Source organism: Micromys minutus, assembly GCF_963924665.1.
Source record: "Micromys minutus genome assembly, chromosome: 4".
NCBI classification, from domain to species: domain Eukaryota; kingdom Metazoa; phylum Chordata; class Mammalia; order Rodentia; family Muridae; genus Micromys; species Micromys minutus.
The window spans coordinates 37,153,961-37,177,212 of record NC_137973.1 but is presented as its reverse complement, the minus strand read 5'-3'; the positions used below and the strand labels follow the sequence as shown (position 1 = coordinate 37,177,212).

The window sequence follows — 23,252 nt, the reverse complement described above, 5'->3', positions numbered from 1 at the left end:
CTGAGCTACAACAAAAATTACAATTCTCTCTCTCTTTCCCCTTCTCTTCCTTCCCCTTTCTGTCTTGTGTATTCATGTGAGTGTGTGGGTGTCTGTGTGTGTGCATGCCAGAAGAGGCTGTTGGATTGCCTGGGGCTGGCATTGCAGGCAGTTGTAAGCTTTATCCTGAAACCAAACTCTGTCCTCTGAGAGAGAGCAGTTCTCTGAACTGCGGAGCCGTCTCTCTATTCCCCTAGAGCAAGAGTTTTGAGAAGTCAGTTACTGTTAGGAGCTGTGCTGAGTCTTAGACACCTACAGCTTTGCTAGAAGAGTGTCCATGCTATGGCTAAGGTTGAGAGAGATGTAATAAGTTACCCAAAAGTAAGTGGTGAAACGTTGTTAGAGTTCTACCTTCGAGTTTGGTATATCTCTAATGGTTATTGCCAAAACTGTTAAAGGCTAAGCAATAAAAAAATTGGCAAAATTAAATAACTTGGTGTTTGAAAACATGAAAAATTTCTTGATTATAATGGAAATATATGTCTCATGTATATATTCTGCAAATTTCACTTCTTTTCTAAAATATTGTTAATATGCATGTGTTTGTGTGTACGTGCACTCACATGTGTGCACATGTGATGTATGTGGGTGTGTGGGTATGCTATAAAACACAGGAGGAGGGATTGGTTTTCTCCTCCCACCTTTTTGTGGGTTCTGGGAACTGAACTCAGATTGCCAGGCTTTTGTTGCAAGCTTCTTTACTCCATGAGCCATCTAACTAGCTTAAATTTTCTATTAAAAAAATAAGCCATTGTAACATTTTGTTGTTTTTTTGACACAGAATCTTGCTATGTACCCCAGGTTGGTTTTGAACTTCCTGTGAAGTCCCGGTTGTTTACAGTGATGCTCTTCCTGCTCAGTCTCTCCAGTGCTGAAATTACATGCGTGTGCCACGATGCCTGGTTTTACACTGTGATGTAATAAAATCATAAGGAGTCTGTTCTAATCCCCCTCAGGTTTTATTCTCAAAGTGTTTAGCATTGTTGAAGAAAACAACTGGACCAGAGAATGGCAAATACCTATGTCACTACGTCTGATGGGTACTACCTCGTTGAACCCACACAGTATTATGGTATGTAATAAAAATATTTTGTGTGTGTGTGTGTGTGTGTGTGTGTGTGTGTGTGTGTGGCTGGAGGGATAGCTCTGCAGTTAAGGCTGCTTTTCCAGTAGACCAGAGTTCAATTCCTAGCACCCACATGTTTGCTCATAACCATTTACAATTTCTGTTCTAGAGAACCCAGTAGCCTTCTCTGGCCTCCTCTGGCACCAGGCACACAAGAAGTGCACAGACATACATTAGTGAAAAATTCTCAAACACACAAAATAAATAAGTGAAAAATTGAAAAAAGCTGTATTTAATTAAAAGAACAATTAACTCAAAAAAAAGTGGAAGTTAGTTTTAAGGACAAGCAGAGGGAAGCTTTATGTCAAATTGTACATGAAACTCACAGTAGTCATGCTTGATACGTTTTTATGTTTTTAAGGTTTATTTGTATTGATTTAATTGTGTGTGTGTGTGTGTGTGTGTGTGTGTGTGTGTGTGTGTTTGCAATGCAGGTTCCCATGGAAGTCAGAGGCATTGGATCTGCTTGGAACTGGAGTTTGTGAGCTGAAATGTAGGTGCTAGGAATCAAACATTTGTTTCTTCTTTTATGCATTACATCGCAACCACAGTTTTCCCTTTCTCCCCTCTCCCAGTCTCTTCTACCTCTCCTGTCTACAGATCCACCCCTTCTGCCTCCCATCAGAACAGAGCGTGCCTCCCAGGGACATCAACTACACATGGCATCACAAGCTATGAAAAGACTAGGCACATAGCATCACATCAAGGCTGGATTAGCAACCCAGTAGGAAGAAAGGGGTCCCACAAACAGACAAAAGAGACAGAGACAACCCCCCTCCCCGCTACCATGCACACTGTTAGGAATCCCACAAGAAACGCAGAACTCATTTGTAAAAACTAAACTTCCTCTCCAGCCCTTAAAAATTTTTGTAACAATTTATTTACTATTTTTTCTATTTTAGTTGTATATCTGTATGTGACTGTGTGAGTTTCTGTGTACCATGTGAGTGTAGGTGCCTGGGAAGGTGAGAAGCTGGGGTTACGAGCAGTTGTGAGCCACCCTGAGTGTGCTGGGAATTGAACCCTAGGCTCTTTGCAAGGGCTCTTAGTTATTGGGCTATCTCCTCAGACCCAGCTATGCTTGAAATGGTAATATAAACATAAATCTTATAAAACGGAAAGAAATGAAAAAAAGAATGTGGGTGGCACTAGAAATTGTCTACACACACACTATGGCAATGTTATAGATGTCATCTTACACGTCGTTTTCAAAGGGATTTAAACTGTCATTCTACAGGGTGAGAAAGGTCTACTCTGGACAGTCAGCTAGTGACAGCCCTTTTCTTTTTTAAGAAATAAGTAACTGTTTTACTGATTCCTTTTCCCTGGTTTGTTTGTGGTGCTGGGAATTGAACCAGGATCTTGGCATGTTCTGGGAACACTTTACTTCAAAACTATATCCCCAGGAACAATTTTCTTGTATCAAACTATTTGGTAGTATTCAGCCCTGCACAGGTGTCAGATGCTAGAGAATTATAAACGACTTGTGTAAATAAGTTTTACTGATCTTGATGGTGGAAACTGGAAGCTAATTTTAAATCTAATTGTCTGATGACTCAGTTTCAGGAAAAATGCAACTCTTACCAACTATAGACAAGGACAACTCTGTTCTTTTGGGGCTAATATTTTGAATTAATTAAGTAATTTTCCTGAAAGCTGGGAGTAAATTAGCTCTCGGAACTTCTGATGATCATGACCATAATTTAACCATTTATGCCACCTTATAGCTTATATGTGCTTTAAATTTTTATTTATTTACTTTTTAATTTTCTCTACCAGGCTTTGTGCTGTAGACAGCTTGACACTTGAGATACTAGGAGGTTTCCTCTTTCTGCCTCCCATCTCATTGTAGGAGTGTTAAGATTAGACATGTATACCACTGCATCAGGTTTTAGGTGGCCTCTGGGTATAGAACCAACAGGTCATCTAGCTTGTGTGGTTAATGCTTTTATGGGTCGAGCCATTGTGAGGACCCTAGGCTATGCTTCTAAAAAATTATATGTATGACTAAAGAGATAGTTCAGTGGTTAAGAGCACTGTGTGCTCTTCCCGAGGTCCTGAGTTCAATTCCCAGCAACCACATGGTGGCTCACAACCATCTGTAATGGGATCTGATGTTAATTCTTAAAACGTTGTATGTGTGTGTCCCAAGGTGTCCCAAGAACACACACACAAACACAAAACCAAGCATGCAATATATCGAGGCATACTCATGCTGCAGTGTAGGTATAGAGGCCAGAGGCTAACCTTGGGCATCGTTCCCACTTTCCGTCTGGTTTGAGATTGTCTCGTTTAGTTATTGCCATTCTATGCGCACCTTTCATCTTGCTGAAGTCCTGCTGGGATTACAATGTAATCCGGCCGAGCTGTATGTGGTCCCAACTCAAGTCTTCATGTTTAGTTCACTGAGCCACCTTCCCAGACCCCTTAGTTAATACATGTCATTTAAATCTCTTAGTAATTCTTTGGGGTTGAGATGCTGATCTCCATGTACACAGTAGGTTGAAAAAGAAGCTAGTAACCCTGGGATGCAAATGTTAAAAGAGATGCTTTAAAGGAGAAGCCCAAACAAAAGGCTGTTTGCTGTTGTTTATTTTATTTAAAATTTGTGTTTTTTTTTCTTTTGGGGTGAGTTAATTTATTAATTTATATTGTTTATGGCTCGACTGTACTAAAAACAGCTGTACCTATTAAGGTTGGAGGCAGGTGTGGCTCTGTAGGTGCTTGGAGTTGGATGTTCTTCAGATAAAGGGTTTGTCAGAGCTGACTTCATGGTGGGGTATGAAACAAACTCAGCAGGCTTAAGGAGCACAAAGGACATCTTTTATTATTATTTTTTAATAAAAGACATTTTTTTTTTGGAGACAAGGTCTTATTGGGTAAAGGAGCTCTTTACAGATGATCCCTAACTGGAGAAATTGGGTGAGGCAGCTGTTGGGCCCCCAGGAAGTGGGTCTAACGTTGACAAATTAGGCCAAGAGGCACTGTTCTATGTGGCTTGGGCTGGACAGGTGTTTAGAAAGTCCCAAGAATATTCTGCATAAGAATAATGGTCCCAGTTAAAACTCAACTAATTGGTTGTGGTTGTGGTGGGATGTATATGGGGTGCTGAAAACATTCTGACCATGCACGAAGCCTTCTCTGCTATGTTGTGGCAACAACCATGTATATTTCCAGGGTAGGGGAAAGTCAGTTTAGAAATCTGTGAAATACTGTTTTCCTTAAGGAGAGAGACAAGATTGGTGTAAGCACCACTAGCAACTAATACCCTTTCTTCTGGCTCCTGACCCATCTCTGCACATCCTTGGGGGTCATAGCATCTATTAGGTATTGTATTTCCATTTACTCTGTTCTTATTGTGCTGGACAGCAAGCCCTGAGATGTAGCAGATGTGTTGAACTAACTTTCTGTTGAGCACAAAACATTTTGAAATTTAAAATAACTATGAACCTTTTTTGACTTTTTTATGATTTGTTCTTTTTCATGTTAATAAAACTAGATATTTTGCCAGAACAAATCCATCCTCAGCTGTGTGACACGGATTTCCAGGAACCACCCTATTGTCAATATTCTGGTGCTCAGTTCCCTCTGGCTTTACAGCCTTCACCTTTACAAAGCCATTGCTACGCACACGACTTGGATCCACAGTCCAGTGGTGGCGGGTGGTGCGGACTCGACGCCCGAGAATCTAGTCAGTCCCCTTATGTGGTTGTTCAAGATGATGAAGATGAATTCCCTGGGACACAAAGGTGCAGACCAACTTGTTCTTTACGCTGGAAGGGACAAGATGAGCTCTGCATGGTCTGTGGTGACAAGGCGTCAGGATATCACTACAATGCACTTACCTGTGAGGGCTGCAAAGGTAAGGCTAAGGCACAACCAAACGGATAGTGCTGCATACACCTGGTACCCTTGTGCATGCACACACAAACTCTTTTTTACATACACACACACACACACAACACACACACACACACAACACACACACACACACACACACACACACACACACACACACACACACACACACACCACCTTTATAAAACATGAGAAAGAAAAACAGGAAAAATCATGTTTAAAGGAATCGATCCGAAAGATCAAAGACAGGAGAGTAATATGTTAAGTTTAAGGTTTAGTTTCTGTTTTGTCTTCCTTCCTTCCTTCCTTTCTCCTTCCTTCCTTCCTTCCTTCCTTTCTTTTCTTTCTTTCCTTTCTTTCTTTCTTTCTCTCTTTTTTTTTTTTTTTTTTGAAATAGCGTCTCTATGTGTAGTCTTGACTGGCCTAGAACTCATGGAGATCAGGGTGGCCTTGAGCTCTCAGATATCTGCCAGTATCTGCCTTCTAGGTGCTGAGATTAAAGGTGTGGCCACCATGCCTGGCCCTAGGGTTCATTTCATTTCTTTTCTTTTCCTCTGTTCTCCTTGTCCTCATCTTCATCCTCCTCATCTTTCTTGTCCTCCTCTTTCTCCTTCTCTTCCTCCTCCTCCTTGTCTTTTTTCTTTTTTGAGAGAAGGTTTCTCTATGCATTTCTGGCTGTTCTGGGATTCACTGTATAGACCAGGCTGTCCTTGAACTCTCAGAAGTCCACCTGCCTCTGTATCTTTAGTGCTGGTATTAAGAGCGTTCACTACCAGGTCTGTCTCTTCATTTTGGATGAAGACTTTCACATTTTACTTTAAACACAATAAGCAAATGTTTTCCCTATTTCTAGAAGAATTTAATGTTGTAACAAGACATGACATTATAAAGATCTATTAACCATGGCACCTTTTTATATAGTTGATAAAATTTACACACTTGGAGAAAATTTGAAATAAATGACTTCTATGATTCTAAGTCAAAAGATTTTTTTTAAAAGTGTTTCACAAAGAGAACAAACTGAGAACCCAGCATCAAGGGCTAGTGTTTGCAATGTTATTTATAAAGAGCAGAAGCATTTTTGATAACAGTTCGGAAGCAGTCCAGCCCTTCACTAATCAATCAACATCAGGATGGGAATTCAGGTAGGTGGTAGAGTACTTAGCACCTAATTTTGGTTTTGATCCTAGCACCCTCAGAAACAAAACAAAGCAGCCTGAACACCAGAAAACTGTTCTGCCAATATAACACAAATAAATGTGTTTGTTTAGGGTAAAATTTTACCTGTAAATCTTACACCTCAACACTGGCAAAGAATAGTCAAAAGGAAATGAGGTAACAGTCCTGAGGATAGTAGTTAGACAGAGGTGGCCTGCTCTTGACACTGTTAAAACTGAGCTGAAGTACCTGGCACAGTTTTGAAGACCTGAGCTGGGCCTTTCTATCCTTCACTGAATTGAAATGGTAAACTCCGTTTGTCAAGGTCCAGCGGAAGACAGTATGTGGTGGGGCTTTAAATGAGGCTCTGACTAAGTTTGAGGACTCAGGAGGGAGAGCAGGGATGGCAGGGATTACTGTGTGGGGTTCGCTCAGAGGAGGAAAAGGGAAGAGAAAAGCTTTCTCATCTCAAGTGGTCAGAAAGGAGAGAGGGAATGGTCTGCAGGTGGAGGGCTTAGAAAAGAGGTTTCTCTGATGTTTTTATTTTAGGTGACCATGTATCCTCTCAGAGGAAACTGAAGAGATGCTTTGTTGATTCTTGATATTTTGTAAAATGCAGTTTAAAAATTTTTAATAGGTAATTTACCTATAGTAGGGTAGAGAGTTGTCTTAATGTGATAAAGATACTTCATTTAATCTCCGGATGTTATAAAGAAAGCCCTAGCCTCAGGATGTCAACTGGAGTATACCAACTGGAAAAAATTAGATAACTTTCCAGATAAATATATATTAAAAAAAAAAACAGTGGGAGGAAAAAAGCCCATTTAATTGAAATACTCTAGTTAACTCGATTACTTTACTATAAAGGTAAAATGTCAATAAAAATGAGGAGTAACTAAAAATATCAATGTTAAGCTTTGTCAATCTTTGTTGTTAGGTTTTTTCCGACGTAGCATCACCAAAAATGCAGTGTATTCTTGCAAGAACGGTGGCCACTGTGAAATGGACATGTACATGCGTAGGAAATGCCAAGAGTGCAGACTGAAAAAGTGTAAGGCGGTGGGGATGTTGGCTGAATGTAAGTGCCACTGTGTTTGCGGTTTGCTTTTCTAAGGGGGTCTTAACTTTTCCCAACCTTGCCGACCCGGCAGGGAAGACATGGTAATGGTGGCGCTTTCCTCAGGGCTCACCATTGCACCGGGGATATGCTGACTGACTCCTACGATTTCCACACATGTGGGAAACTCGGGGTGCATAATTTATATTAGTGGAAGACTGTTCTCACACTCTCCTCTACATAATAAAATTGAACTTAAAAATAATAAAAAAATAAAAAAATTCCAACCTAACCGAGAACATAAAGCATTCTTCAAGTTGTTTTGAACAATGCCATGTTCGTTTGTATGTGTACCACCACACACCTGTGCAAGTAATTGCTCAGCACGGACGGCTCGTTATCAATTTAAGTAGTGATTTTCATAAATGTTGCTCTGTACTATATTGCTTTAATTTTGAAACCTGTCATAGTTTCATCTTAATTAGAAGTTTTTGGAGAACTGGGGAGTTAGTTCAGCAGTTAAGAGCACTTGCAGAGAACCTGCGCCCGGTTCCCAGCCTCCACAGGTCTGCCCACATCATTTCTAACCCCAGTTCCTGAGGATCCCTTGCCCTCTTCTGACCTCTGCAGGCAGGAATGTACACATGCAAGCAAAACATACATAAAACCAAATAAATCTACATAATAATTAAAACGAGATCTTGTATTTTTGTTACTTAACCTAAAACAAACAAACAAACAAACAAACCTTGAAGAAGTGCAAGAAAAACCAAAAGTGCAAAGTGAAAGTTAGAAGTTGCCAAAAAGAAAGCGAGGGGAAGGAGAAAGAGAAAAGGAGGAAGGGGAGAAGGGTTCTCAGAGTGCTAACACATGGCCGTGTTAGGACAATTGAAGGGTGAATGGATCCCTGGGTCCCTGCCATGCTCGTGTGCAAAGCCCACTAAGCGTCTCAGGTGAGTCAGGACCAGTCTCTGAGTACATCAGTCTCCAGCGCATCAGAGGGAGGACCAGTCTCTGAGTACATCAGTCTCCAGCGCATCAGAGGGAGGACCAGTCTCTGAGTACATCAGTCTCCAGCGCATCAGAGGGTAGCGCTTTAGCGTATGAGCTTTGGGAGTCACATTTCTGTCCAAAGCAACCCTTGAAAAAGGTTTATTTTCTTTTATTTATCAACTTAATTTGTATGTTTTTAAAATACTTATGAAAATGACAGGTATATTAATACTTAAAGAGTTGTAGTAGCTGCTGGTGGTCCAGCTATGGCACAAATAGAAGATTAAACACTTGATAAAAACAACAATCCCCAGGCTGGAGAAACGGCGCAGTGATTAACAGCATACAGAGTTCAGGTCTCAGCACCCATACTGGGTGGCTTACAACCAGCCATAGTTCCGGCTCAAGGGCATATGACCTCTCTGGGCTCTGTGGGCACCTGCACCCGTGTGTACATTTCCCCAGACAGACTCATGCAAATAACTATAAAGTATTTAAAAACAGACAAAAGCAACTCTCAGAGAAATGTTATTCACCTTTGAAAAAGAATTAAATTATAGGAAAAATTGACAGCTTATTTTAAAAATTCTAAGATAGTTTTTCTTAATCTTATTAATAAAACCAGTGATAATAGTTATATATAATTCTGCTACTCTATAAGAAGACTCTTTCAAGATGCAACTAATGTGTAAATTTCTTATGCAAAAATTTAAACATAATTTGGAAATGAAAAATTAATTCTTAATCTTTGTTATAAGTGTATTTTCTTTTTATATGTTTTATTCTTTAATCCCTTTTTACAGTCCAGTCTTAATTCTTCTCCTGCTCTACCCCCAACTGCTCCCCATCCCATACCTCCTCTCCTATCCCAAGAGGATGGTCCCACTCTCCCATAACTGTATTTTCAAGCTGACAAGGTAGCTATGAAGAACAAAGGAATATAGGAAATTTAATAGATACATACATGCACAAGAGATGCCTATGACCACTTACTCCCCTAAGACCATTCTAATCAAATTCTGCAGTGTTGTTTCCTGATCCAAAAGTACTTACTGTGAATTTTGTAATGCTGCAGGTTTGCTCACAGAGATCCAGTGTAAGTCAAAGAGACTTCGTAAGAACGTTAAGCACGGGCCAACCCTGTTCTCTGCCATCCACGTGGAAAGTGAAGGAGCGGACACCAAACACGTGTCATCCACCACTAGATCTGGAAAAGGGGCAAGACTCTTGTTCCATACAGTCTCTCGTTTCTTTATGAGCAGTGTGTGTAACAGGCACACATTACAGGGGCCCCTCTGTGTCCTCACAGGTTCAGGACAACATGACTCTAACTCTAGAGGAACATCGTCTTCTGAATACCATAGTGACTGCTCATCAGAAATCCATGCTTCCTTTAGGGGAGATAAGTACACTTGTATGTATCCATTATTGGCAAAAAAATAATTTGTAATGAATGTTATTAGGAAATGATAGCAAGAACAGTAAAAACAACAACAACAAAAAAAAAACCTCAGCAATTATCAGAAATAAAATACTGTGGGTCATTTTTATTTCTTTTTATGGACCAGCTACAGGAGTACTCCAACCCTGAACTGAGTTTTTTGAGACTCTCGGAGGCATTAATCGTGCATGTACACGGGCTGATGCAATTTACCAAGGGACTCCCAGGTAAAATTCTGTTCATTATTTTTTAAGCTTTATTTATTTGTACATTTATGCGCCGTGCATGTTTTGCCTTCAATCATATATTTACACTTTGTATACCCCATGTCGTGGAGGCCAGAAAAAGAGTGTTGGACCCCCTAGAACCAGAGTTACTTACTGATGGTTGTAAATTACCTTGTGGGCGCTGGAGCCAGAGTCTCTGCAAGAGCAGCACATGCTCGTAACTGCGGAGCTGTCTTTCCAGCCCCACATTTTCTGTTTTTAAGACAAGGGATAGTATAGCAAATGGAAACTCTCACTGTGGCCCTCCTGGATATACGGCTCAGAGGCAGAGCGCCTGTCTAATGTGCGTGAGGCTCTGGGTTCTCAGCAGTGTTGCTTCTAACTAAGAAAAATGCTTATTTTATTCTTGTCAATGAATCAGGTGTGTGACGATCTAGATATTTACAAAATTATTATAACGATGTAGGTCTTCTTAGCTGAAACAAGAAACAAAGTTTCCTGTGCAATACTAGAACAAGCCACAGTTTAACCCAAACTTAGTTATAGATAACTTATATATTTAAATAAATATTTTAAACATTTAGTTTATGAACATTATTTTTTGATTATCTGTTTCTTCATGCTTTATTTTTTTTAAGGTTTTGAAAATTTAACCACCGAGGACCAGACTGCATTACAGAAGGAGTCAAAAACTGAAGTGATGTTCCTTCACGTAGCCCAGATTTATGGTGGGAGAGACTCAACCTCTGGAAGTAAAATGACAAAAGAATTTTATTTAACTTTAAGTGTGGACACACACACACACACACACACACACACACACACACACACACACACACCATTTTTTTTTTTAAAAAGAGAATCCATGTAGCCCAGGCTAAGTAGAACTCATTATGTAGCTAAGGAGGATCTTGAACTCCTGCTTGTCTCCAGGGTAAGACTAGAGACCTGTGCCTCTATGCCTGGCTTCTACTGTGCTGGGGACAGGAGCCGGGGCCTTGTGCATAGTAAACCAGAAATCTACTGAGTGGCATCATTAGCCTCTCATTTACATCTTCATTTTATTTTATCTGTTAGCATAGAAACAAATGTTTCATAATAGCTGTTTATAAATAGTTTCACATTCATCTAGCATTTTTCTCTCAACAAATTAATTCTTTTAAAAATTGTATTTCTTATTCTTGTGAGAATTTTATTCATGTACTAAGTATTTTTTTTTTAATCTTACTCAACTCCCTTCCTACCAACTACTCTAGAATTCCCCACACACCTCTCTCCTAACTTCATGCTCTCCCCGATCCTCCTTTAAAAAAAAAACAACCCATTGAGTCTAAATAGTGCTGCTCATACACACAGGGGTGTGGGGTCATCCACTGAAACATGGCCAACTTCGAGGGCTCAGCACCCTAAAGAACTGGACCCCCAGCAGCTGTCAAAGGCCAATAGCTCCTCAGCTGTAGGTGGGGCTTCTGTGCTCTTCCAATGGGGAGGACTTTTACAGGTGCTCAAACCCTAAGGCATTGGTGATTCTAAGACACAAAGGAGCTCTGTGGGAAGGCCATGCCCTTGCTTCGAAACTCCTAACCGCAGGCTACTTGCTTGTGGAACACCTCTGCAGTGATATGCTATTTAGGTTAGTGTTGAACCAAGTATGCAGGACCTCACTTCCATAAAAAAACAAAAGCTTTTTTTTTTTTTTTAATTAAAAAAAACCAATAAACTGTTTGACTAGGGCAGGAAAGCCAGTATTGTTTAGTGTGTGAATGCAAGAATTCAGTCTGTAAAGTTGTATGTGGGTTGAGGACCTGGGAAGAGGCAACGTGACAAAATCAAAACCAAAGCCAACAAAACATTCGCCAGCTGTGCCGGTTGCCTTCACTAACCGCACTTGTTTCAGCGCATAGCCTTTCAAATATCCGTACGAATTCATTGCTCTTCTCTGCACACGCTAGTCCAGAGGCTGCCAAAGGGAGGCCCTTGGCGACCTGGTCCATGATTGCTTGAGTAATGTGTGCTTAAGAGTCTCCACGGCCTCTGGTGCACTGAACGGTTTGTGGAGGGTGTATGTGTTTAAGAAAGTCGTTTTTAGTTTCCACTCCATTATAGTATCATGGAAAACTCATTTTGGAGGGTCTTCTGTACAACCTTTTGACAAAATATTAACTAACATCTGGTTTTATGTTCCAGTAACAAAAATGAGAAAGATATCATTTTAGGAGATTTTTTTTTTCCCGCGTAATAGTTATGCTGGATTCTGAAAAGATACTGATGTACAAATTTACTATTTATATCATGATTATGAAAGAATATCAGACTTTGTCTTTTCCTCTTTTGCTAGGTACCATGAAACCAGCAAAGCCCTCAGCTGGGACACTGGAGGTGCATAATCATAGGGGTGATGAAAGTGTTTATTCTTCCGAAAACTTCCAGGAAGGCTACCCTTCGGCTCCTCTACCTGGTAACATTGTGCAATATGAAGTACCACCTTGGGTGGACATACTTTCTTTTCTCCCCTTTCCATGTTGTTACAAGCAGAATGCCAGAGGATTTCTCACAGTTCACAGGTGTCTCTGTGGTGGTAAGAGCATTTATAGACACAGCCAACGCAGTTGCTAGTGTTGGCAGGTCATCAGTCAGCATTCTGCTTGTAACCATTTTCTTGTTTTGGCTGCATAATGAATGGCAATTCTTTCCCTATTTAATTTCGAAGCTACTTGGGGCCTCTGAATTATTCTTTGAGATGTTTTCAAAGTTTCCCAGGATGATGATGATGATGATGTAATGTACAGCCAATATCCCAGTGTCAACCCCTTTTATGGGTAGAAGGGTATGCCTCACTATAGATAATACAGAAACACCGAGAACGGCTTCTGCAGGCTAAAGGCTCTCAGTCCCACAGCCTCCTACTTGGTTCACATGATGACACCCTCTAATCATTGTTCTGGTATTTTTCAATAGCACGCCTAATGAGCCCACTACTGAGGTTCAGACGAGGGCTTCAAGGGCACAACAAACCCCACCCTCATTTCAGTTTCCTTATACTAGTTTGAGAGAAGACAAGGCAATCACAATGGGTTTGCTTCTGTGCTACATTCTGATGAAAATTCACTTGTATTAATCTTTTCAGGTATTACTAGAGAATTTATTGCCTCACTGTCTTACTTCTACAGAAGAATGAGTGAACTTAATGTAACAGATGCTGAATATGCTCTGCTTACCGCGACAACCGTGCTTTTCTCAGGTACAGACTGTGAGACGTAAGGCTGGGGTGTCCTCTGGACAGGGAATCACCAAGTTCTTCTTACTGAACTATTATGTGAAGTTCAGTGTACCGATTCCATCCCATCATGGTTTGTACTCTGAGCATTTCTTTAAGCTCACCGCTGTGTTATAGTTTCTTGCATCTTACAAAAAGTGCTTTCTTGCCCTCATAGCCCCTGGATATACTCTTCCAAGTCCCTGACAGAGAGAGGTTCTTTAGCGAGTTGGCTATATTCTGGTCTCCACCTTACTCCTGCTCACTCCTGAGTCCTCCACAGTCCCATTTCACCCCACTCTCTCCCGTTTACTACAACCTGTCAGGATCTTCAGGACATCACTGATGCTCCGTCTCCATCTTACTTGACCCAGGGGTGTATTTTGTAGATAATATCATAAATATCTGAAAGAGAATATGGGGACATCCTATTTTCTGTGAGCCTTTCGGCAGAGTTCTGAAGCCGTGGTGAGGATGTTTGGTGTGTTAGGAGAATTTCTCAGGCTTTTTGTGTCAACTCATAGTCTTCTTGACATGCCCATAACCTGCATCATGTACTGGACCCAGGTTGAAGTGAGACAGTCGCTTAGCATGGGTAATCCTTTGCTCAAGCCAGTGAAGTCTTCCTAGGGTACCATTGTCCTGCCTCCTTCACTGATCCGGACATGTTTGTGCTCTTTTATACTCTAACTTGCTGTGATATCAGGGTTCATGAGCGCTCACCAGGAATGCACAGCCCAAGTTCAATCACGTCGGCTCCAGGGCAGCTATGCTGTTGTGCTGTCTGTTGTGCTGTCTGTTGTGCTGTCTGCTTTCCAGTATTGTTCTTCATTCCAAGACGCTTTGTAAGCAACTGTGTGGTGAAAGGATAGAGTTAAGGATTTAGAAGGCTGGAGGGACAGCAGTGTTGACTGTCATCTGAATCTAAATATTTGGAAAACCAGCTCGGACTATTACTTAGGGACAGCTCACCCTGGTTGGACCATAAAAATCAATTCTGGATGGTGCAGTACCGTAGAGCCTTGGTGTGCTGGCTCCGTGAGCATTTATTTCCCTGCCTCTCAGGAGTGGGACTAATGATGCCTGTGGCCATTATCCTTTATCTTTTTTGGTGGACCTTTTGAAACAAGGAATGTATCATGCTCTCTACATTTAAGAACGTTTCAATGGGGCCAAGGGCTCCCCTAGACTATACATTTGTCATGAGGATGTCATCACATCCCTTCAGTTGATCTTTGTTTTTTTCAGGGCTAATATTTTATTCCCAACAAGTTAACCCTGTCATGATCTTGGCATTCCTACTCACTGTTAGGTGGAAAATGGTAAGTTCTCTGTGTATACTGTAGTCGACTTAACAACTTGCCTCCAGCCTTGTTTTTTTCCCCAAGATTTATTTATTTTAATGCATGTCACTGTCCTCAGACACCAGAAGAGGGCGTCAGAGCCCATTACATGTAGTTGCTGGGAACTGAACTCAGGACCTCTGGAAGAATAATCAGTGCTCTTAGCCACTGAGCCATCTCTCCAGCATCTTGCCTTATGATCTTATGGCTGCATTTTACAATATTCATTTCCAGTAAATGACTTATGCTAAACAATTTTTTTCTTGCTCAATAAAAACCTGATTCTTTAAAAAAGATGATGGAATGTTTTATTCTGAAATTGGTTCCAAGTTCAGTGCATCCCAGACAAGCAAGTATCATCCCACATGGGCACTCGAGCTGACACAGAGTGCATCCCTGGACCTACACACACAAGATTTTTCTTGTCTAGCTTAAAAAGAATTTCTATTTGGGGAAAGTGACGGTGAGATTGCAGAGAACACCATGTATCTGCATACACTTCAACAGGGTGCACACATCAACAGGGGCTCACACATCAACAGGGGTGCACACATCAACAGGGCTCACACATCAACAGGGAAGGTGCCCTGTGGTCTACAGGGCCTTGTTTCCCAGGTGATCCTTTCTTAGCCTTGGGCTGTCATACTCCTTGTACTTCTTGCTGCTTCTCTCTGTCATGTCCACAGGGACACTCCCATCCTGGCCCTTCTTCCCTCTGTCCTGGATGAAGTCTTCCCCCCCGCTTTGACTCATCTTCATTTCTTCTGGAAAACCAGGCAAACTCTGAGTGAATGCTGTGCTTTCTGCAACTGTCTGGATGGCATCTTGAAATTTCAGGTTCTTTCTCTTGAAATCTTTTGTCCCTTGGCTCTTTTCCACTTCGATCCTGTAACCTCTCCCTAGATGTCTCTGACTAGCTCTCTGCCGGCCGGGCTTCCTGCTTCTCCTCTCCAGCACCAACGGCTTCACCTCTTTCTTTGGGTTTCTCTGTGGTCTCTTCTTCTCCTGTTTCCAGTTTCTTAAGAAGCTGAGAAATCGTAGCATTAATATGATTTACTATTACTACTATATGATTTATTACTAAGGCTTGGTGCTCTATAAGAGCACCTGGAGTAGGTTCCTATCCGCCTCCAGCCTTGTCAACATTCAGTACCACAAAGCAGAGCTAAAATTATGCAAAGAACTGTAGAAGCATGGTGGTCTCGGGAAGTTTCCACTCCAAATAACCACCCACCCACTAGCTCTCATGGGTGGCTTTGTTTCTTTTTGTTACACGTTTAAAATTTTATTTATTTATTTATTTATTTATTTATTTATTTATTTATTTATTTAGTGTGTGTACATGCCATTCATGTGGAGGTCAGAGGACAACCTATGGGAATTGGTTTTCTCTTCCCACCACGTGCATCCTGGGTTCAGGCAGTCAGGTTCAGCGTCTTTCCTGCTGAGCATCCCACTGGTAGCTTTTGTTTCACTGCATCTCATTCTCTCCTGATTTCCCCCATTCATTGGTTATTTTTTTCCATGGCTTCTTTATTCTGTACTCTTCGAGTCTCTCACAACGACAGATACTTAGGTTGTCCGAGGACTCAGTTTGCTTTTAGCTTACTTTGTTATTTTATGCGTATGCTTCGCTGGCACTTCCGCACCACAGTGCGCTCCATGTTGCTGAGTTCAGAATGTTATGGAGGTTGTGACAAGGCCCTGGCTTCCTTCCTGATTCCATTCTAGCTCTTGTCATTAAAGGCCTGTGTGGGTTTGATACTCTCAGACTTATCTGTGAACTTGCTGTGCTCCTCCAGAATGCATTAAATAGCTTCTTCGAGAGCTTCCGGCTGTGTTCAGCCTGGGCCCCATAGCTGAACCCACTTTCCGAACTGGATTTCCTGACTCCATGCTCTGTAGACTCTCCCTGTATTAGTGCACAGAGGGGTTCCCTGAAAATGTAAGTTAGAAGATAGCATTGTTCTGGAACCATCGATGGCTTCCAAGTCTGCATAGATTAAAACCAAAGTTCCTTCTATTAGTCTAGTCTGTCTTGCTTCCTTTTCATCCTCGCCTTTCCACGTTGTTTTGACACAGACATCCCTCGAGTCCTGCAGGTTCCTGCTATGGGCTCTACCGTTCTTGATGCATCTTTCACCCCCTTTGCTCAGATGCCCACATGATGCCATCTCATACTGTTTTGTCATTTTATTTAGTTTTTTTCTTTACCATTTTGGGTTTGGGTTAAATGTTGTTATATCCCTGATTAGTCTTTGCAAGTAGCTACCATCCCTCTACCCAAGAGCCTTATCTATTTCCCTGTTTGCTTTTCTCTATAGCACGTCACTATTTTACTTTTGCTTTTTTAAAAAAATATATTTTTTATTCATTTACTTTTATTGATGTGTATGTCTCCTTTGTCTGTATGTACACCCTGTGTGTGCACTATCTGTGAGTCCACAAGGAGGTGTCAGATCCCCTGGAGCTGGAGGTACAGATGGCTGTGAGACACCATGTGGGTGTGAGAATGGTACCCCAGTACTAGGGAAGAGCAGCTAGTGCTCTTAACTGTTGAAGCATCTCTCCAGGCTGTTTTAACTTTTGAAGATGTGTGTCATTCGCCCCTTCCCCACTTATTCCATATTAAGAATATAAGTACAATAAAGGGAGAAAAATTTCCCTGTGAATTTCATTGCGGTATAGCTAGCGAGATGACTGAATGAATGAAGGCTATCTAAGCCTTCAGAAATTCCTGGTTAGTTTATCTTTTATGGTAGGAATCCAGGAAGGTTCATGCTTTACTTCCTGTTGACTCGTAGAGAGGTTACTTACTACTGTTTTAAAGCTTCAGGCAAGCCTTCAAGGCTGTTAGATCCCTAACTTTATTCACCAATCCCATGTGACTTTATGGAAATTACTTAAGTCCCTACATTTCAGGGAGCTAATCTGAAAAATGTGATAAAAACAGAATGCAGTTCAATAGGATATAGTGAAGGTGAAGTAAAATCATGAACAAAGAGAATTTAACTAGCAAACCTAATGTGTATTGGGGTTCTGTAAGTACATGTAATTTTATAACTTAATAACTCATGGTTTTGAGTGCACTGATTAGTCTACCCCTTAGGATCAAGATAAATATGATGTTTTTCAGATCGTCCATGCCTTAAAAATAAGCAGCATGTGGAAAGCCTACAAGAACCAGTTCTGCAACTTTTGTTCAAGTATTCAAAAATGTGCCATCCGGAAGACCCACAGCACTTCGCTCACCTCATAGGGAGGCTTACTGAACTGAGAACTCTGAGTCACAGCCACTCCAAAATCCTTAGCACTTGGAAAACAAAGGACCCTAGGTTGGTTACACTATTCTCTGAGAAATGGGATTTGCACTCACTCTATTGAAAATTTAGAGTGTTGAGCTTTGCCTTAAAATCAAAATTGGATGAGTGATTTGAAAAATGTGAACAAAATCATTGAGTTATCATACATCACCATAAAATGGAGATCTGAAGAGCTCATCAGAGTTTGTGGAATTTTCAACTCTTAGTAGATGAGTACTCCAGGACTCTTCTCAATATTGGATGCAAAGGAAAAAAAATGGAGCCATGCGGTGGCACAGTCTCTGTACGTAGAGACAGAGGCAAGAGGACCTTATATTTAAGATAGTTCTGGGCTGTGTAGTAAGACCTTATCTCAGAAGAAGAGAAGAATTAATGGCCATTGTTTTTCCTCAAGTCCTCCTCACCTGAAGAAACTATTTATTATTAGTTTTTGATTAGCTTAAATACATAATATATAAATGTGAGCAAAGGTTAATTATGATTAGGATAATGCAGTTTGTACGCCTCACTGATTAAGGATATTGGAGTAGAAGCTAATGCTTAGAACCTCTTCTTTATGAATAATTAAAGAGGAAAAAAATCTTTTCAACTGTGTCGGCTTTATATTTTTAATGAGTATGTGCTAATTGTATAGCATGGTAGTTTGATTATGAAAGTTTCATACGTATATTAAGTATTTCTGGCATATTTGCCACACACTGTGCTCCCCACACACTGCTGGAGCCTTTCTCATTCCCTAATATTTCCCTTCCTCTTTCATGCCCTAAGAAAACAGATTCACACATGCAAGAAAACACTTGATTCCAGGCTGAGTCTGATTTATTTCCTTTGACATGAAATATTCCTCAGCTATTTTTCTGCAAATAACATAATTTCATTCCTCTTAGGGACTGGATTGTGTATGTGTATCTGCATACATCACATTTTATTTATCCATCCATTGGCTGATGGCACCTAGTTTGATTCTGTATCTTGGCCACTGTGACTCATGCTGTAATAACCATGACCGTGAACATTTTGAGATTTTATGTGGCTCTTGATTTCTTGATTTCCAGGAATTGGTGCGGGTTATAATGGAGCTCTATTTTTAGATTTGAAGGAAACTATGCAATGATTTTCACAGTGACTAGTTTCTTTTTAACAGTGAATAAAGAGTCATTTCCCTTCACAATTCTTGCCAACTTTTGTTTTTCCCTTGCTTTTGTATCCTTTTAATTAAGAAAGTGTGTGTGTGTATGTGTGTGTGTGTGTGTGTGTGTGTGTGTACATCAGAGACAGCTCTGTGGAACATGTTTTGTTGTTCCACCTTTATGGGTTGTCAGGCTAAACACAGTGTCTTAGCTGCTGAACTATCATCTCCCCTGTCCTGCCATAGCCTACCTGGCCTGGTTCTGGAAACCTGGCTGGGGTGATGAGTGAATGAAGACATGGCAGACATGAAGACACAGTACAGCAAAGCTGGACTTGGGTGGTGTCTTAGTTTCTTTTCTATTGCTGCAAATAGACCCTGGGACCAAGGCAGTTTATGGAAGAAAGCATCGAATTGGGAGCTCAATTACAGCTTTAGAGGGTGAGTCCATGTTGATCATGGCAGGCAACATGGCACCAGGCATGCCTGGAGCAGAATCCGAAGGGCTCACATTCTGATCTGCAAGTTGGAGGCAGGGGAGAGAAGAAAATGGCTGATGGCCTGGGACAGGGTTTGGAAATCTCAAAGCCTACCCCTAGTGACACACCTCTTCCAACAAGGCCACACCCAGTACTCCTCAAATAGTTCTACAAAGTAGGGACCAAGCAGTCAAATTTAGGAGAGAATTGGGCCCATGCTTATTCAAAACACCACAGGTGGGCCTTTGATGGAGGACATCAATTACACCACCACGGAGAAACTTAGCACATTTACTATGCATATTGTAAAGAGTCAGAATAGCTACTCTTGGTTGAAGGTCCCTGAAGCTGGGCAGTCTCAAGTCGTAGTCATCCCAGAGGAGGAAGCTGTGGGTGCTGGATTTTGCACACTCTGTCAATATCCGTACATGGAACAAAGGAAGGCTTTGCTATTCCCATGTGTCTGAGGCATCAATCTTTGACAGGGCTGTACTTCTGTCAATGATCCACATTCACTTAGGATTTCCTCTGATTTACACTGCTAAATTTATCCCATCAAAAGAAATATCAGCTAAAGATAAAGGAACACATTTTTAATATTCTGTAATATTATACATACAAAAAACCTTTTTGTATGCATCAAACTTTTCTCTTGAGAATACCCAGTGCTGCTTGATTTCAATAGCTGAATTTTTAAGGGAAGATCTGAAATAAATGCTAATGAGAGATCCGGCTCTTTGATGAAACTATCAGGGTTGGTGAACTTGTCAGAATTAATGTGAAACTGAGGAGGTGAAGCTGAAATGCTTTGGAGAGCAGTGTTTTTAAACAGCTCCATTTTTCTTCCTCTTCAGAGCAGATGAAATTCAATGGTGTCTATGCGGACGCACCGTGATATCCTGTTCTATAGCTTTCTAAATGCAACCCTGTGGGTTTAAACGGTGTGCTTACATTTACAGCATGCAAACAATATCGTAGGATATAGAAAGAAGCACTTAACCTTATGAACATTATTTAAAAAGTGTTTTGCTGTTACAATGTTTCTATTTGGGAAGAGGAAGGGGAGAAGGAAAAAAATAGAGCAAAACAAAACAAAACAAAAAAAAAAAAAAAAGAAACAGAAAAGAAATAGAGTGTACCCCCCAAAATTAAAAATAGCTATCAAGATACCTCAGGGAACTTCTGAATGTGGAGACACTGTAAGCAGCCACTGCCACATTCTCCTGCCTCCAGGCTTCCTCCCAGGATGCACTGTGAACCAAAGTTGCTATTGTTTGACCACAAGAATAAGAGATGAAAATTGTCTCTGAACAGCTGGACACGTGATAACGGCAAGTCTGTGGTCCACAGGCCTTTGCAAGGGGTTTGTGGCAGGATTTTGGAAACCTGTGGAGTTGTTGCCCAGAGAAACCCTAGACTGCTTTAGGCAGAGCTTAAGTGTGAAGGAACCACAGTGCTACTGGTGTGGGCGGTAAAGGCCTGGCTCATGAGGCTTCAGAGGGAAACAAAGAATAACAGAAATGGGACTAGAGACCATTTCTGTTACATTCTGGCAAAGAACATGACATTATTTCCATATCCTGAGAAACTGAGGTTTAAATATAAAATAATAATAATAATAACGGGCTAGTTTGTTTGGTAAAAGTCACTTCAGAATAGCATGAATTGGGCTGTGATAGTTACTATTTACTGCTTTTAAGCAGTGTTTATAACAACTGTGCAAAAAGATATGAAAAGATGTGCAGTTTTGTGGGTGGAAAGGATCTTTATCTAGCTTAAATTGGCAGATAGAAGGGTATGCTTGTTAAAAATATTACTGCAGTTTAGGAGAAGCCTTTCAAACTGAGAGGCTCCTTAGGACCAATGACTGATACACTGAAGATGCTAGCTTTCAAAAACCCCAGATTAATTTGGAAGGAGACAGTGAGTTGAGAATGGACCTGAATGAACGGGTTCTCTGCAGGGCTCTCTGCCTGGAAAAACCTCCTAAGCAAGTGCTTCCCTTGATTTGGCCTTGAAGGAGGTAGAGGATGCTGTGGGTGTGGTCTAAGAGGCCAGCTTATGTCGTCACCTGGCAACGGAACGGATGTCAGCACTGATTTTGCAGGCAGGCTAGATGAAAGAACGGGTGGCTAGAAAAGTACTGACCACCGAGGTCAGGCAATGTGTAGTAGGGTCTGGTTCCCTGCAAGGAGGTCATTGTGTGAATCTATGAAGTTCAAGCCTAGGTTATAATGGAGACTCCAGCATGGTTGGAGATGCCAGGACTGTGAGGCATCTGCTGGGAAAAGTTGAGGCATGAAGTGGAGTCAGCCTAAGAGAGTTGGGGAGAGTTGGGCCAAGGCAGCTGTCTCAAGACTGCAGTGATGATATATCTAGTTAGCCAAGTCTGTTCCTTGACTTCTTTCCCTTTTACTTAAGTCAAACATACAGATTTGAACTGGTAAATGTATTTTCCAACTGATACCTCATCTCCACCATCCCTGTCATCCATCATTCAGGTCCTCACATCTTGTACTACATATTAAAACAGGCTCACTCCATAAACTGGAAGCATTCTTCATACCATGAATTTTCTTCCAAACATGATCATGCTAACCCTGATGCTCAAAATTTTACGATCATCATCTGTAAAGTCCAACACATGCCCCTGCCCCACCCACTTTTAGCCTTCATATGTCCAGCCTTAGCACTTTCCATTTTCCCCACCCGGCTCTCACACAGCTGTCCTACTTATTGGTCTTGTTAAGACTCACAGACAGCTCCACTGTTTTGCCTACTTAGTTGTGGATCTTGTGTAGCTGGACCTGGGAAGCTCTACAGACCCTGTAAGCCATCTTTTTAGCATCCAGCATCCTCAGGGATCCTTAGAAACGACTCCTTTTTATGGGCTTATGGCTATAGCCTGAGACCCATGTTTGGTCCCCCTTTTCATGGGGCTTATGGTCATAGCAGAGGACTCATGTTTGGTTCTCAGCATCCACAGGGCAACTACAACCATCAGTAATTCCAATTCCACGGAATCCTACTCCCTGTTATGGCCGCCCAGGACACTGCACGCGGTGCACATGCGTACACACATTCACATGAAATACTCAACAACACGAGCCAGAAAGTTATAAATCATTAAAAAAAAAAAAAAGAAGGGAAAAATGACTCCTTTGAATGGCAATGTGACATTTGGACATTAAGGTTGTGAGCGCCTCAGTTTTTCTGTCTGTGCGCCAGGAGAGCTTTTCCAGAACTCTCTGGCAATTCTGACCTCAGACTTGGTGGAGAAATAGAACCCGGCCCGTGGGGAAGGGAAATCCCGCGAGAACTGCTCACGAGATCCCGGCCAGCTGGACCAACGGTTAAATTTAGCCGGTACAGTCCGGTTGCCCAGTCGGGCGGGTCCTCGGGCTTCTAGGAGGTTCTGTGCGGAAGCTCGCGGTTCCATTCGATGGCTTCATAAAGAAGTGTTCGCGGGGTGCGGAGCCCGCCAACGGTGAGGGTATGGAGGGTTCCCGGGGCCTGGGGCCCACGTGCAGTTCCGTCACTAATGTCTGTGCTCGGCTTCGCGGGCTTTGCGGGCTTCGCGGACCTCGCGGGCGAGGGAGGCCTGGGGCCTGGGCCTCAGGCTGTCCAGGCGGCCTTCGAGGTTCTGGCTGGGCCTATGGCCGCGTGGCGGCCGGGCTAGGGAGATGGCGGGACCGTGCAGGCCTTTATCGTGTAGGCCACGGGCACCGTGGGGGTGACACAGGGACGCTGGACCCCACTGTGCTTCAGCCTTACTCACAAAGCCCTGTGAACTCTGTCCTTCCCCCGAGGCCCAGTAGACACC

The 23,252-nt window shown here is 41.8% G+C and overlaps 1 protein-coding gene across 1 annotated transcript; it reads left to right on the top strand.

Moving 5' to 3' along the window:
- Positions 1-1,047: 1,047 nt before the first annotated feature.
- On the top strand, positions 1,048-17,882 carry LOC308420060 (bile acid receptor-like; the record flags this gene model as incomplete). Its single annotated transcript, XM_080916006.1, has 10 exons — positions 1,048-1,111; positions 4,665-5,027; positions 7,119-7,259; positions 9,307-9,449; positions 9,541-9,645; positions 9,800-9,899; positions 10,538-10,651; positions 12,238-12,357; positions 13,027-13,140; positions 17,635-17,882. 10 exons carry the CDS (start codon positions 1,048-1,050, stop codon positions 17,880-17,882), a joined length of 1,512 nt encoding a protein of 503 aa, XP_080772132.1.
- Between the last annotated feature and the right edge of the window lie 5,370 nt (positions 17,883-23,252).